Genomic DNA, 17,227 nt, shown 5'->3' with positions numbered 1-17,227 from the left:
AGTTCTAGATCTCTCTACACTGTCTATATCTCTCGTTTCCCATTCCCGAGTATTCTGAAGAAGGGTCTCGACCCAAAACATCACTTATTCCTTCTCTCCAGAGATGCTGAGTTACTCCAGCTTTTTGTGTCTACTGTATAAAGGAAGATGGCTGAGTTTTTGGAGGACAATTATTTCGGTCCCAGAGCTTTGTTAGAGGAATTCCTCACTCTTGTGGGCTAATTACCTTCAGCAGCATCATCAATGACCTTCGCTAATCATAAGGTTAGAGATTTGCTGATAACTACTACGTTCATCTCTTGCTGTGATTTCTCAGATAATGAGTAATCCTCGCCCACATGTTGCAAGACTTGTAACAGCGAGGCTTCGGGTGATGTGGTGACTGATGTTGTTAGTCTGATCATGTTCCTGTGGCAGTCATTGTTGTTATTACCAAATCCCTCGCCATCCTGTCTGAGGTTTCCCATTGAATAGAAACTCAACTGAATCAACCCGGCAAATACTGTAACTGTAGTAGCTAGTCAGAAGCAGTGTATAAGTGATCCAAAGATAGACACAGTCTGAAGAAGGGTCTCGATCCAAAACGTCACCCATTCCTTCTCTCCAGAGATGTTGCCTGTCCTGCTGAGTAAAGGCCCTGTCCCACTTTCCCGAGTTACTCACGAACTCTCCCGAGTTTTCCCCTTGATTCGAACTCGGAGAATTACGGTAATAGCCATTCGTAGGTACTCAGGGCTATTTATTTACTCGTGGACATTTTTCAACATGTTGAAAAAACATCCTGACTTACCTGATGCCCCGAGTTGGCATGGCATTACGAGCCGCTACGAAACATCCACGGGCTCCTACGGACTCGCTACGGACATTACCCGACATTCCGGGATAGAAGACGTTATCACACTGAGCGGCGCAATGGCTTGCGAAGCAAAAAGGGCTGTTGAGCCAAAACCAAAGAGGCCAACGTCAGGCAACGCCATTGTAGTGGGAGACTCCATTGTGAGAGGTACGGACAGGGGTTTCTGCAGGAACAGATGGGATTCGAGGATGGTGTGCTGCCTTCCTGGTGTCAGGATCCAGGATGTCACGGACCGAGTGCAGAAAATCCTCAAGGGCGAAGGTGAACAGCCGGAGGTGGTAGTGCATGTCGGCACAAACGATGTCGGAAAGAAGTGGATGAATATTCTGCAGCATGACTTTAGAGAGCTTGGAAAAATGCTGGAAAGCAGGACCTCCAGGGTGGTTATCTCCAGTTTGCTTCCAGTTCCTCGTCCTGGCGAGAGCAGGAACAGGGAGATACGGGACCTGAATGTGTGGCTGAGGAACTGGTGCAGGGGGCAGGGATTTAGATTCTTAGATCACTGGGATCTGTTTTGGAGTAAGGGGGAACTGTACAAAAGGGACGGATTGCATCTTAACAGGTGGGGGACTGGCATTCTGGCAGGCAGGTTTGTCACTGAATAACTCCATCCTCGACTATCCCATTTGACACCCCACCCCCCTTACTCAGTTTATTTATTCATGTGTGTGTATATATTTATATTATAGTATATGGACACATTGATCTGTTTTGTAGTAAATGCCTACTATGTTCTGTGTGCTGAAGCAAAGCAAGAATTTCATTGTCCTATCAGGGACACATGACAATAAACTCACTTGAACTTGAAATTGAATCATCTGCCATTGATATTAAAGAAAAAGATTTGCAAGTCTCCCAACTCCTATCCACACTGTGTTTGGATGCTGGGAGAGATGAAAGACATAAAAACGAGGTAAAAACCCGATTGAGATAAAATGAAAATGTTTTTTTAAGCAAAAAATATTTATTTAATTTAGTTTCAAAGTTAATTTTCAAAACTGTAACTAGCTGGGGTGATGAATGGAATTTGAAGAACTCCAGAAAGCTGAAGAGCTGGAATATGTATACTGCCACCCAGCAATGAAGCTGCGGAACTGCAAGCATGACTGCATGCTTGTTTAAAATGGAGGAGGCAATACAACCTATGTGGCGGAACAGTGAGACCAAAAATGGAAGGTGCAACATATATGGCAAATGTTGTAATGGTGTTGGTGCTCATTTTTGTTTCTGCATCTCCCTTTAAAGATTTGCTGCTTTCTCGGTTATTTTTCTCCTCCTGTCAATGGAGCATTGCCCCATGGCAGCAAAGAAGCAACTCAGAAGAACTAATCAAGTAGAATCGGGAGTGGAACATTTTCTTCTGAACATCTAAAAATCTACTAATCATAGCTTTGGCGACAATAGAATGTGTTGGTATGAGAGTTCCAGGAAAAGTGTGGTCTTTAGTAGGTCCTTTCGAAACCTCTTCCTCTGACATTCATGGGGCTGTCTATCTCTACGCTCCCATGGTATTTACTATTCCCTTTCCTATCACCTCGAATGGCCCATACTCCTTCCATTTGAGCTAACTGCTTTATCCCTGCACCATCCTTTTCTCCTCCCCACCTTCCTGTTTTCAGTTATCTCAGCACTAACCTTTTTATCTGCATCATTCCTGGAGCAGATGGCAAATGATCAAAGGGTTCCTCTACTTCAAACACTTTCTCTCCTCTCCTCTTCCACCCAACCATCTCTTCTGTCCACTTCTACATTCACTTGTTTTGTTATTTTCAGAATTCAACTTCACGACTACATCAATTTTAAATCGGGGGGGGGGGGCAAAAAAACGTCATTCTCTATTCCTTCGAGCTTATTTTTTCCTTTGGTTTCATAGATGTACAGATTGATATTTTCTATCTGAACAAAACACATGATGTAATGATGGTAAAAGCAGCCTTACCATTGAGGGGGGGATCTTATAGAAACTTACAAAATTCTTAAGGGGTTGGACAGGCTAGATGCAGGAAGATTGTTCCCGATGTTGGGGAAGTCCAGAACAAGGGGTCACAGTTTAAGGATAAAGGGGAAATCTTTTAGGACTGAGATGAGAAAAACATTTTTTACACAGAGAGTGGTGAATCTCTGGAACGCTCTGCCACAGAAGGTAGTCGAGGCCAGTTCATTGGCTATATTTGAGAGGGGGCGTTAGATGTGGCCCTTGTGGCTAAAGTGATCAGGGGGTATGGAGAGAAGGCAGGTACAGGATACTGAGTTGGATGATCAGCCATGATCATATTGAATGGCGTTGCAGGCTCGAAGGGCCGAATGGCCTACTCCTGCACCTATTTTCTATGTTTCTATTATCCAACCATATCACTTGTGGAGTATACATCTCCATCTGTTTATTGCCATTGTTTAGACAAGAACTTCCAACTGATTCTGCACTTCCAACAGTTCACTTTTTAATATCTACAATACTGCAGTAACCATGTTCTGGGTTGTCTGGTGTTTTCCCTCGAGAATTCCATAACACTAATGAATGACCTATGGTTGGGTGTTGCCACAGGCACATTCATTTCAATATCACTTTGTTTTATTTCCTGCCCTGTATATTTTTTGCCACGGATCTCCATTCTTCATGATGAGATCAGTGAATGTCCGTAGGCATTGAGTGACGATAAACATTTATTGACTAAATATTCAGTGAATTATTTTGTGGTAGTCCTGGTTTCACCCAATGTTCCCTCAGTTTCCCCTCCGTTCCCCTCAATCATGTATAGTTTTTCTGCTGACTGGTTAGCACACAACAATAACTATCTGAAGAAGGGTCTCGACCCGAAATGCCACCCATTCCTTCTTTCCATAGATGCTGCCTATCCCGCTGAGTTACTCCAACTTTTTGTGTCTATCTTCGGTTTAATAATAATAATAATGGATGGGATTTATATAGCGCCTTTCTAATACTCAAGGCGCTTTACATCGCATTATTCATTCACTTCTCAGTCACACTCGGTGGTGGTAAGTTACTTCTGTAGCCACAGCTGCCCTGGGGCAGACTGACGGAAGCGTGGCTGCCAATCTGCGCCTACGGCCCCTCCGAACACCACCAATCACTCACACACATTCACACACAGGCAAAGGTGGGTGAAGTGTCTTGCCCAAGGACACAACGACAGTATGCACTCCAAGCGGGATTCGAACCGGCTACCTTACGGTTGCCAGCCGAACACTTAGCCCATTGTGCCATCTGTCGTCCCACGGTTTAAACCAGCATCTGCAGTTCCTCCTTACACAATAACTTTTCACTGTACCTCGGTACACGTGACAATGAACTGAACATTTCAAAATTACTAATTTAATATAGGTGTTTAAAATTTAGTTTTCTAGAAGCATGTCTCGCCTCTGCAAAATTTCCTGCTGTTATGTAATCTGTCCTTATTTGAGCAAACGAAAGGTTTTACCAAATAGTTGAATTTGTCGATATCCTTGGACTGTTTAAGGTCATCCTGTCAATCCTTGTGCAGTTTATACGTGTAATTTTGCTTTTGTCTGTACTGATATCAAGATGCGATTTTTACTGTGCATTCAGTTCTTGTATGCTGTTTTTGTATGCCTGTTTGTATGGCTGGTTATGTAGTATCCAGTGGACATTGCGGATTATCATAAAATATATTTTGAAAACTTATTGGAAATCTGAAATAATGATGGAAATTGTTGGACTCGCTCATCAGGGTTAAAGAACTTAGAGTATGCAGCACACATATGAATCAACATCTCATTCTCTGTCCGCTGGTGGTGGGGTGAGCTGACATAAGGAACCTTTGCTGTTTTTTCTATTCTTTCACTTCAAAGGTCACAAAATAACTTGCTTAGCCCTTTTATGCTTGCTCACTCATTAACTCGTGCACATGTTCCCCTGATAATAAATGTTCCGTTTGAGATTAATTTCTGTTATGCTGTGTACTCTTGGGTCTTTCTTAAAATAATACTGAAGATATTTGTGAAGAAACTGCCGGAAGTGAAATTTAAAAACACCTCAGTACAACTGAGCCTGTACTGTTGCACCATTGAAAATTGTACTCAATCTAAATTCAGCAATGCTCATAACTCGCATTTGTTTAGTTTAGTTTAGAGATAAATTAATTTTTAATTAAAATTAAAATGATTTTAAATAACTGAAAATTATGTGAATGTTCCCTTGTTCCCTCAGCCATTTCTACATTTTAAGATGTATATGTTGGGTCTAACCTATGCAGGTTCAGCCCCCAAATTTCCCAGCTTAACTACATTCAGTCTGACTCGTGTGCTGTGGGTGAATTTGTGATCTTCCAATCTAGCTCATTGTGGCCCTTGCGCTTTCTTTTAATCTGCACTTTCTTTGTAGCTGCGTAGCATGCAAACCAAAGTTTGCAAAGACCAAGAAGCAGCTGCTGACAGGCTATTTGAGGATATGCCCCAACACGATCATGTAGTTTCAGTAGGGTTTGGGCTCTCAACTTCATGCCTCGGGCAGGAGTGCCACAAATTGACACTCGGATGGTAGATTTGCAAACTGATCAAATCAGTCAATGCTAGAGTTTCTCTGAACTTGTTGACTGTCTAAGGATTAAAATACTTTTGAGCATTCTGTGAAGCTTTTCAGTTTGTGTGGTTGCCGTGGAACAATGAAGCCTATCATACCCACGCCAAATAATAGTACAGCACTGTTTAGTAGGCTGTGGAATTGCCTGTGTAAATAATATCGGCCACTGAGAGATTTTTTGTGAACTAAGTTATATCTGACCGAAGGAGGAGAATAGTGAATATTTAACTGTGGAAAGGAGCAGGTAAATTATAAAAGGGTGGCGCAGTGGCAGAACTGCTGACTCAGCACCGGACACCTGGGTTCGATCCTGATCCTCGGTGTCGTCTGTGTGTGTGGAATTTGCACGTTCTCCCTGTGACTGTGGGTTTCATCCGGGTGCTCCGGTTTCCTCCCACATGCCAAAGATGTGCAGGTTTGTAGGTCAATTGGCTTCTGTATATTATCCCTAGTGTGTAGGGAGTGGATGCGAAAGTGGGCTAACATAGAATAAGTGTGACACACAAATTAGATTAGATTAGATTAGATTATTTAATGACCACACAGTCAAGCTGGTGGAATTCAGGTTCAGTACAGGATGTTACAAGGTAGGCTGATTCCCGTCAAACATAACATAAAACACAACATCATACAATATACAGTACATGCATGGGGAGGATATGTGCTGTTATCATAGTGTGTTCAGAATTTGGATTGCGTGTGGGTAAAAACTGTTTTTAAATCGAGATGTCTTGGCGGACAGTGATCTGTAGCGCCTTCCTGATGGCAGCAGGTGGAAGATGTGGTGAGCTGGGTGGGAGGGATCAGAGATGATTTTCTTCACCCTTGACACAGACCGTTTGTGATGGAGTGATTCTATTGATGGAAGGGGAGTGCTGATGATTTTGGATGCTTTGTTAACTATGCGTTGTAATCTATTACGGGAGTGAGTGTCTAAACTGCTGAACCAGACTGTAATTGATGAAGTGAGCATGCTTTGGATAGAGTAACTCAGCGGGTCAGACAGCATCTCTTGAGAAAAGGAATAGGTGATGTTTCGGGTCGAGACCCTTCTTCAGACCATAAATTCTGAATTTATTTCCTATCCGTAATTGAGAAAGTGGTGGTGAGTCATCATCTTGAACCACAGTTGATCTTCTGGTCCCATGGTGTTGGGTGGGCAATGAAGGAAAGCTGATGCATTTCCGGGTGCCAACAGTGTGCCATTTGGCAGGAGTCTTGGATGTGTTCCATTGCACTCGCTGTTCTTGACCATGGTTAGAGAGGACGCGTTTTGGAAGGTGAGAGTAGTAGCGAGTAGTGGGGGCATGTAAATGAAATGTGGAGTAACTCAGTGGGACGGGCAGCATCTCTGGATAGAAAGAATGGGTGACATTTCCGGTCGGGACTGTTCTTCATTGTGTTTGATGCACAATGCAGCTGCAATGCGCTGGTGGTGAAGGAAGTGCATGTTTAAAGTGGTGCATGAGATGTCCATCAAGTAGCTGCTTGGCCCTGATGTTGTTGGAATTGCACATATCCAGGCAAATGGAGGGAAATCCATCACATTTAGGACATATGCCTTAGAGTTATTTGTTGCGGGGAAAAGGACAATGTGCTGGAGTAACTCAGCGGATCAGACTGCATCTCTGGCGAACATGGAATGGTGACGTTTTGGGTTGGGTCCCTTCTTCAGACCGATCTGTCTGGGGAAGGGTCACATCCCGAAATATCGCTTATCCATGTTCTCCAGAGATGCTGTCAGACCCGCTGACTTACTCCCTCACTTTGTATCATTTTTGGTAAACCAGCATCTGCAGTTTCTTGTTTCTAGATATTTGTTGGACTTCAAGAAATTAAGATGTAACTTTTGTACTGTAGAATATTTAGCCTCTGACCAATTCCTGCAGCTACAGTATTTATATGACTGACCCAGTGTATGGTAAAGACTTCCTCCTACTTTTCTTCAGCATTGAATAGTTTGCACACAATAGCAAGACGTTTGACCATGTTTGTTTCTAATGCTGGGGTAACTCAGCGGGACAGGCAGCATCTCTAGAGAGAAGGAATGGGTGATGTTTTGGGTCGAGACCCTTCTTCAGACTCAACACATTGTATTACATTCTAATACATTGTACAGTTGTAGGTCTGAGATCTTTTCTTCTCTGTCCAAACAAGAATTGTCACCAGATGCAGACCTTTTTGCCCATCAAATATATGCCAGTTCCAAGTCGAGCAATCTGTCCATTGGCATTTGGCTGTACCTTGGTACATGTGTGAATAACGAACAATTTGAACATTCCTTTCTTTCCCACTAGCCTTACAACATACTCTACCAATAACTATCTTGACATACCTTGCCATTTTCAAAGATTATTAACATTTTATAATATTCTCCAAAGTCAGGCTTCTATTCCCCTTCTGTCTTTTCTCTGTGTGGTCCGTGGTTGCTGTTTGAGAGAAGATTGAGATATTGTGCAGTTCGACGGCATTGAAGTCGGCTTCAAGCGAAATGTTCTGCGATGAAACTGAATGAGCAGAACAATGCAATCTAAGCCTGGGGTCCGTTAGGTTGTATTATTTTACTAATCCCATTTGTCCAGCCGTTTTATTGAATTGTCAGTTCATTCAGGTACAAAGAACTAGTTATGTTTTCCATTAATACTGCAATGAGGTAAGAATCAGTGGGTGGAGGAAAGAGTACAATCCTACTGTATATCTAGAATATTTAATCATCTGATAATTGTACGTAGAATAATTTTTCTTTGTAATGTTGACTATCTGGTTCCCAAGGGATGCTTTATAACCACAGCAATTTCTTTGTCCTCTTTGTAAACTGCTCCCTCTGTTTCTCATGACATTTTGTACTTGCTCTTCTGAACAACCTTCAGAATCAGCCTTAAGAGGTTTATTCTTGTTTTGAATTTGTGGTCTGGCACCTGGGAACAACCTTTGGAAAGAATGGCCAACATGTGACATCCATTACGGAGGGGGGGGGGGTGGGGGGGGGGGGGGCAGCGCCAAATGTAAGCGGGTCACGTTAGATGAAATGGACACAGACCAAGACAAACAATTCTTCTGAAGGTAGACAAAAATGCTGGGGAAACTCAGCGGGTGCAGCAGCATCTATGGAGCGAAGGAAATAGGCAACGTTTCGGGCCGAAACCCTTCTTCAGACAATTCTTCTGTCCTGAGATAGACACATAATGCTGGAGTAACTCAGTGGGACAGGCAGCGTCTGGGGAGGAGGAATTGGTGAAGTTTCGAGTTGAGACCCTTCGAGGGGGGGGGGGTGAACACACGGCAAGGGTGGGGGTTGGGGTCGGAGGAAGGCGACAGCTGCGGCTCGCTGGTGGACGGTGGACTTCTGTTCTGAGATGTATCTTTTTCAAAATATGAAATTCCTGGAATGGACAGAGTTCTAGAATTCTGCCTATGTGCGAAAGAAACACATCTAAGTGTGGGTAAGTGTGAAAGACATCTACTTTTCCAAGGCACAGACGAAGCAGCAAACCATGCCCAAAGTTGACTCGGTCTCTGTAAGCAAATTTCAGGGTGTCTGTATTACACTAGTTTAGTTTCAGTTTAGTTTATTGTCACATGTACCAAGGTACAGTGAAAAGCTTTTGTTGCGTGCTGTACAATGAATTTAATCCATTTTTAAAATAAGGCTGTAACGTAACAAAATGTGGACAAGTGAAGGGGCCTGAATACTTTCTGAATGCACTGTAGGCTCGCTCCCACAATAAATTAAAGCAATTTGTTCATTTGGGTAACACAGTTCAAATAGTTCTGAATTGACACTGTGCGATACTACAAATCCAGAACAGGTTTTGTTACCTTTCAATCCATTACCTAAATATTAACCACTTTGAGGTGATGATAGTTGGCTTCCTTCATGAACCATTGTAGTTCCTGTGACCATGGCTGATTGGGGTGTTCCCAACAGCGTTCAGGGAATAGTGTTAAATATTCAATTGAGGATGTTGTGTGCCTAGAAGAGGAACTTAAGTTTAGGTTTATTATTGTCATGTGTATCGAAGTACAATGCTCTGCATACTATCCAAACAGATCAGATATACTGTACATAGATACTACCAGTTCAAACTCAAGTGTAACAGATAGAGCAAAGTATAACAGTTAGAGCAAACATAGAGAGTGCAGAATATAATTTTCAGTATTGTGGCGCATCAGTTCCTTTGACAAAATCCAATGTCCTCAATGGGGTAGAGGTGAATCGAACAGTACTCTAACTGATGGAAGGACCGTTCAGAAGCCTGATAATGGAGGAATGTTGCGATATTCTCATGTAACTGATCTCTTTGTCTTTCTTAAAGGGGTGAAGGTTGCAGACTTGAGACATGTTGTCAGTAAGTTGTGTTTTGCACCCAGTTCATAGCGCAGATGTGTGGCAGATGCAGTATAATATAGATAAATGTGAGGTTATCCACTTTGGCGGCAAAAACAAGGGGGCAGATTATTATCTCAATGGGGTTAAGTTAGGTAAGGGGGAGGTGCAGCAAGACCTGGGCGTCCTTGTACACCAGTTGGCGTGCAGGTACAGCAGGCAGTGAAGAAAGCTAATGGAATGTTGGCCTTCATAACTAGAGGATTTCAGTATAGGAGTAAAGAGGTTCTTCTGCAGTTGTGTAGGGCTCTGGGAAGACCACTTCTGGAGTATTGTGTACAGTTTTGGTCTCCTAATTTGAGGAAGGACATCCTTGTAATTGAGGCTGTGCAGCGTAGGTTCATGAGATTGATCCCTGGGATGGCAGGACTGTCATATGAGGAAAGATTGAAAAGACTAGGCTTGTATTCACTGGAGTTTAGAAGGATGAGGGGGATCTTATAGAAACATATAAAATTATAAAAGGACTGGACAAGCTAGATGCAGGAAAAATGTTCCCAGTGTTGGGCGAGTCCAGAACCAGGGGTCACAGTCTTAGAATAAAGGGGAGGCCATTTAAGACTGAGGTGAGAAAAAACGTTTTCACCCAGAGAGTTGTGAATTTGTGGAATTCCCTGCCACAGAGGGCAGTGGAGGCCAAATCACTTGATGGATTTAAGAGAGAGTTAGATAGAGCTCTAGGGGCTAGTGGAATCAAGGGATATGGGGAGAAGGCAGGCACGGGGTACTGATTGGGGATGATCAGCCATGATCACAATGAATGGCGGTGCTGGCTCGAAGGGCCGAATGGCCTCCTCCTGCACCTATTTTCTATGTTTCTACCCATCTTTACTAATCCCATTTACCAACACTTGGTCTGTACCCTTCTCTGCCTTAGTGAAGGAATGTGTAGGAAAGAACTGCAGATGCTGGTTTAAATCGAAGGTAGACACAAAATGCTGGAGTAACTCAGCGAGACAGGCAGCATCTCTGGAGAGAAGGAATGGGTGAGGTTTTGGGTCGATACCCTTCTTCAGACCAGCAGGAATTCCATTCTCGTTTCTGGTTTATTCCTGCCCTGTGCCCTTCAACAACTGACTCATTAAGATCTCCTGGAACTTTGTAATTTCCTGGCTCTGTTTACTGATTTCCGCTGCCATTTCCCTTCCACAATTAGTTCCCGAGCACAATCCCACAAATGTAAAAGTTTCCTTGAAACGGGACAGAGATAGAATGTAGTCGGAGACAGTAAGACTGGTGGGAAAACTGGGAAGGGGGAGGGGATGGAGAGAGAGGGAAAGCAAGGGCTATTTGGAGTTACAGAAGTCAATATTCATACCTCTGGGGTGTAAGCTGCCCAAGTGAAATATGAGGTGCTGTTCCTCCAATTTGTGCTGGGCCTCACTCTGACAATGGAGGAGGCCCAGGACAGGAACGGTCAGTGTGGTAATGGGTGGGGAAGTTAAAGTGCTGAGCAACCGGGAGATCAGGTAAGTTAAGACGGACTGAGCGGAGGTGTTCAGCAAAACGATCGCCGAGCATGCGCTTGGTCTTGCCGATGTAGAGTAGTTGACACCTGGAACAGCGGATACAGTAGATGAGGTTGGAGGAGGTGCAAATGAGCCTCTGCCTCACCTGGAAAGACTGTCGGGGTCCTTGGATGGAGTCGAGGGGGGAGGTAAAGGGACAGGTGTTGCATCTTCTGCGGTTGCAGGGGAAAGTACCTGGGGAGGGGGTGGTTTGGCTAGGAAGGGACGAGTTGACCAGGGAGTTGCGCAGGGATTCAGGTGCAGGTCTAGATATTTCTTAAATGTTGTGAGAGTCTCTGCCTCGATTACCTCTGCCCCGCTCCTCAGGCAGTGCGTTCCAGATTCCAACCACCCTTGGTGAAAACAAACCTTCCTCTCATCCCCTCCACGCCTCTTGCCTCTTACCCTATGCCCTCTAGTTTTAGATGTAGAGTCATACAGTATGGAGTCAAGGCCACTACCAAAATATGCAAGCATTGTTCATATGTGATAGGAGCAGAATGAGGCCATTCGGCCCATCAAGTCTACTCCACCATTCAATCATGGCTGATCTATCTCTCCCTCTCAACCCCATTCTACTTCCTTATCCCCATAACCCCTGACACCCGTATTAATCAAGAATCTATCTATCTCTGTCTTAAAAATATCCATTGACTTGGCCCCCACAGTATTCTGTAGCAGTGAATTCCACAGATTCACCACCCTCTGACTAAAGAAATTCCTCCTCATCTCCTTAATAATGGAACGTCCTTTTATTCTGAGGCTGTGCCCTCTGGTCCCAGACTCTCCCACTAATGGAAATATCCTCTACATATCCACTCTTTCCAGGCCATGTTAATTTACAGAATATTAGCCTGCCCTATTATTCTTGTACTGTTTGATTCCAACATGGCACATTTACACATGGAAGAGCTGTTAGTTAGAGTAGAGTAGGAGTGCAAGGTTTGGTGCTATTAAGATACTTCTCATATTAGTGTTTAAGAAGGAACTGCAGATGCTGGAAAATCGAAGGTACACAAAAATGCTGGAGAAACTCAGCGGGTGCAGCAGCATCTATGGAGCGAAGGAAATAGGCAACGTTTCCTATTTCCTTCAGGATTTCGGGTCTGAAGAAGGGTTTCGGGCCGAAACGTTGCCTATTTCCTTCGCTCCATAGATGCTGCTGCACTTCTCATATTAGGTTTGACCTTTTTCTGAAGTGTATTGTCTTTTCCCTACCCACCCCCATGATATATGACTTGCCTGTGAATTTTTCTTGCGAATTGTAAGATGGTTTCAAACTGCAACGTGATCTGAAAAACAAATCCTGATGTGGTCACCTTGTGACTGTTTCTGTTAGTCTCGCTGTTGGACGTCTGCTGTGTTTTGGTGGTTTGTGGTGGCAATGTCTCAGTTATAGCTTGTCATCGCAGATGAAAGTGTGAGTGCCAAATGTTTATGTAAATGCAAAATTTGGGTGACAGTCCAAATATTTTTTTAAATGTCCTTTTTGATTTATGGACACACGGGTGTACGAGTGCATTCATGGTGCCAAGTGCTTTACTGCATTCAGCCTGTGCAAGAAGGTTACTAAGAGGTGAAGAGTTCCCATAACCCAACGTTTGCAAACGTCTTGTGTGAATTGAACTGTTAATCTCATGGCATCTCTTATTAAGCTCTGCAAAGCCGCTGTGTCAGTTTGTTTTTTTTAAGCCCATCAGGGTGATACAGACCTACAGAAAGGGGCTGGGTAATATTCCCAGATGCCGCTGTTTAGTTAGGAAGGAAGACTCTCTCTAACTTCTACAGGTGCACAGTAGAGAGCATGCTGACCGGTTGCATCGTGGCTTGGTTCGGCAATTTGAGCGCCCTGGAGAGGAAAAGACTACAAAAAGTAGTAAACACTGCCCAGTCCATCATCGGCTCTGACCTTCCTTCCATCAAGGGGATTTATCGCAGTCGCTGCCTCAAAAAGGCTGGCAGTATCATCAAAGACCCACACACCATCCTGGCCACACACTCATCTCCCTGCTACCTTCAGGTAGAAGGTACAGGAGCCTGAAGACTGCAACAACCAGGTTCAGGAATAGCTACTTCCCCACAGCCATCAGGCTATTAAACCTGGCTCGGACAAAACTCTGATTATTAATAACCACTTTCTGCTATTTGCACTTTATCAGTTTATTTATTCATGTGTGTATATATTTATATCATGGTATATGGACACACTGATCTGTTTTGTAGTCAATGCCTACTATTTTCTGTGTGCTTAAGCAAAGCAAGAATTTCATTGTCCCATACAGGGACACATGACAATAAACTCACTTGAACTTGAACTAGTTAGTATCAAGCTGGGCAGATGGAAGCACTGTTGTCTGATCCTCAAGCTGCAAAGAAGCTTTAGATGGGCACAAAATGCTGGAGTAACTCAGCAGGTTAGGCTACATCTCTGGAGAAAAGGAATAGGCGACGTTTCAGGTCAAGACCCGAATTGTCACCTATTCCTTTTCTCTAGCGATGTTCTGCTGAGTTACTCCAGCATTTTGTGTCTTATCTTTGGTGTAAACCAGCATCTGCAGTTCCTTCCTGCACAAGAAGGACTTTAGCTTTGGCTCCTGCTCCTTGCCATCACCCAGTGATCAATCTCCCTACCCCACAACTCCGACAATGTGCAAGTCTTTAGATATTGGTTGAGGACAGGATCGTGCTTGCTTCCATGGGCTGCTATTGCCATACAATCACAGGAAAAATGACTACCATAATAATTGCAGAGAACCTGGGGAGCTAGAATTTAGCACCAAGAGGAAAAAGGTAGAAAAGTGAAGAAATTGGTGGTCGATACCTTACTATGGACAGTTTAAAACTTTATTTCAGGTTCTCCATTCTTTAAAAACAATGGAATATGATACTGTTTTTGGTTTACTGAATATCACTTTCCTTTCCTTCCTTATCTCTCCCATGGCTTGTTACTAGCTATTAGAATACATCGGCAAAGGGAAGAGCATAATGGATGTCGGTCTGGCGCAAGCACGACATTCCCTCAGCACCAGAAGTCATTACTTTGAAGTCGAGATCGTTGACCCCGGTGAAAAATGCTACATTGCCTTGGGATTGGCACGAAAGGTAGGTGGCAAAAAACACACCTACAGTTGGTACTTGAATGATTCTTTATGCTGAAGAGCAGTGTTCATGTAGGGAATTGGAACAGCTAGTATCAGCACTCAGATTCCCCATATCTCATCCTGTCCTGACAATCCAAGAAAAGCAACCGGGTTATTGATGGAGATGACTTCTATTTTCTGCTCCAACTGCCCTCATTGTGTTTCTGGGTGATATTGCCAAGTAGCATAAATGCACATTTTAAAGCGTTTCTAGATATATAGCAACGAATGAAGCTGAAGGAACTGAGTGTTTGAGCAGCATCTGTGGCTGGAAAGGAGCGGTCGACATTTTGGGTCAAAACTCTGCATCAGGTCTGGGATATATATCAAGTCTAGTCACATTTATTTATAGAGCACTTTTAAAAAACAACTCTCGTTGGCCAAAGTGCTTTACATTTGTTATAAGAATAGCACAACAAAACAGACTACATACATATATACATGTAGCCCTCACTCAGAGGACGTCAGGAAAGGCTTGGGAGTATAGATACGTCTTTAGTCTTGACTTAAAAGAGTCGATGGAGGGGGCAGTTCTAATGGGAAAGGGGGATGCTGTTCCTATGGATCTAAACTATGGATCTATAACTGAATTCCAGACTGAAACTGTGCCAAGCAACAATGATATGCGATTGGAAACTAAATAACCTTGGGCTCTTCATGTGGAGTGGACATCTTCATTTAAAGAAGTCCAGCTGTGTGGATAGGAATTCTGCTGTTTAATATAGTTTAGTTTAGTTTATTCTACAGTATAATGAAAAGCTACCATTTATTTTCAAATTCTTTATTCAACCTCTTTTTTGAAGTTACAATTTTAGTAGCTCTAAATGTTTGTGCGAATAAATTTGCAAAGGAATCTTCTGAAGATCAGTTATGATGATCCTATATTTGTTCCCCTCTCTTAGACAGTACTGAAAGTAATTGTATCACTTGGCTTGCTACCAATCCCAAACATTGTTTTGTTGTCTCCTTCTCTGCCTCTCTGATTGAACATGCACAGTTTCTCCATTTTTCCAGCTCTGGTAAATGGACCCAAAACAAAAACTATTTCTCCACCTGCTGAGTATTTCCGTCATTTTCTGTTTGTATTTTAGACAATGGCAGGGTGGGGAGAAGGGGTGGGGTGGTTGCTGGCTGAGTCAATGGTTGGGTGGTGGTGAGCAGGCAGCAAGGGAAGGAATAGAGGTGTGATGAGCAATCCTAAATGTTAAAGAAGGTACTTGTCTAGTGGAAGATAGAAGCTTCTGACTATAGTGGCCCAGGTAGGGTGGAACCTTTAACCAGCCAACTCCAGTTAAAACCTGCTTTCTAGATCTGGGGAGCTTGTGGACACAACTGAATTTAGTTTCAGTAATGTTTAACTAGCAGAGATGTCAACTGGCATGTTTTCACATGCCTAGCAGCCTTTCAGCACTAACAAGTCATGCACATGGGTGTGCCAAGATCAATTTTGGCACATAGTTTTCTGCTTCGAGCATTGAAAAGGTCCTCCTCCTATGCCCTTGGGTTATTGGCTGGCTTCTTGTTTAACCTATCGTGCTGTAAATATTGCTTCCTTTGTTTCATAGAAAATCCCAGATGAATTCAATTCTGCTTGCACCTAAAATTCTCCAGCTGTGGTTGCAACCTCGTGAATCTCTTGTGGACTGTCTCTGTGTGTGGTGATCACACCTGTATATAGCAACGTTTGTCCAGCTCCAGCATGGCCACCCTGTTCTTTCACCCTCGACGACAGATGGCGCAATGGGCTATGTGTTCGGCTGGCAACCGGAAGGTAGCTGGTTCGAATCCCGCTTGGAGTGCATACTGTCGTTGTGTCCTTGGGCAAGACACTTCACCCACCTTTGCCTGTGTGTGTGTCCTTGGGCAAGACACTTCACCCACCTTTGCCTGTGTGTGTGTCCTTGGGCAAGACACTTCACCCACCTTTGCCTGTGTGTGTGTCCTTGGGCAAGACACTTCACCCACCTTTGCCTGTGTGTGTGTCCTTGGGCAAGACACTTCACCCACCTTTGCCTGTGTGTGTGTCCTTGGGCAAGACACTTCACCCACCTTTGCCTGTGTGTGTGTCCTTGGGCAAGACACTTCACCCACCTTTGCCTGTGTGTGTGGATGTAATTATGTGAAGCACTTTGGGGTCAATGCAAGTTGACTAAAAATGTGCTATATAAATAAAGAAATGTAATTTAATTTTCCTCATTGCCCTATTCCTTGAAGCCAATAAAAGCAAGAATGCCACGTGCCACTTTAAACGCAATCCCGATGGAGAGTCCCACTCACTTTGTTGCATTCCAGATGTTGGGATTACGATTATTTTTGCAAAGACTGGGAAATACTGTGGAAGGTGAACAATTGATTGCGTTTCACGTGGGAGCCAAGGACACGGGAAATGTTTCCTGTAATAAATTTGAAAATTAGGAATCCGCACTTAAAAGAACAGTCGTCTGCAGCTAATGGGGTGGAGTCGGGGTGAAGGCATTTTCCTGATCTCTGGGCCAACCGTAGGAGTTTTGGATAAGTGAGTGTTTCCACAAGGATGGGCTACAGCTGAACTGGAAGGGGGGGGGGGGCTAATAAACTGGGAAGAGATTAAACTGAGGGAACAAATCAATTAACTGAAGGGTGAGCACACTGGGGAAAAAGATGTTGCCTATTTCCTTCGCTCCATAGATGCTGCTGCACCCGCTGAGTTTCTCAAGCATTTTTGTGTACGTTCATAAATATAAACTGATGGTAGAAATTGGCACTTTAATCATAGGAATAAAAGGTCGTCAGGGC

At 43.6% G+C, this 17,227-nt stretch overlaps 1 protein-coding gene across 4 annotated transcripts in view; it reads left to right on the top strand.

Moving 5' to 3' along the window:
• spryd3 (SPRY domain containing 3) overlaps positions 1-17,227 on the top strand; it is an 82,137-nt gene that overhangs the window by 20,745 nt on the left and 44,165 nt on the right. For all 4 annotated transcript variants that reach the window (XM_033015435.1, XM_033015436.1, XM_033015433.1 and 1 more), the window contains one exon: positions 14,265-14,414. In XM_033015435.1, coding sequence (XP_032871326.1) covers positions 14,265-14,414 — 150 coding nt within the window. The remainder of the gene's footprint in view (positions 1-14,264; positions 14,415-17,227) is intronic.

Source organism: Amblyraja radiata, chromosome 46 (genome assembly GCF_010909765.2).
Source record: "Amblyraja radiata isolate CabotCenter1 chromosome 46, sAmbRad1.1.pri, whole genome shotgun sequence".
NCBI lineage: Eukaryota > Metazoa > Chordata > Chondrichthyes > Rajiformes > Rajidae > Amblyraja > Amblyraja radiata.
The sequence above is the reverse complement of the archived record's forward strand: the minus strand, read 5'-3'. Positions and strand labels throughout refer to the sequence as shown.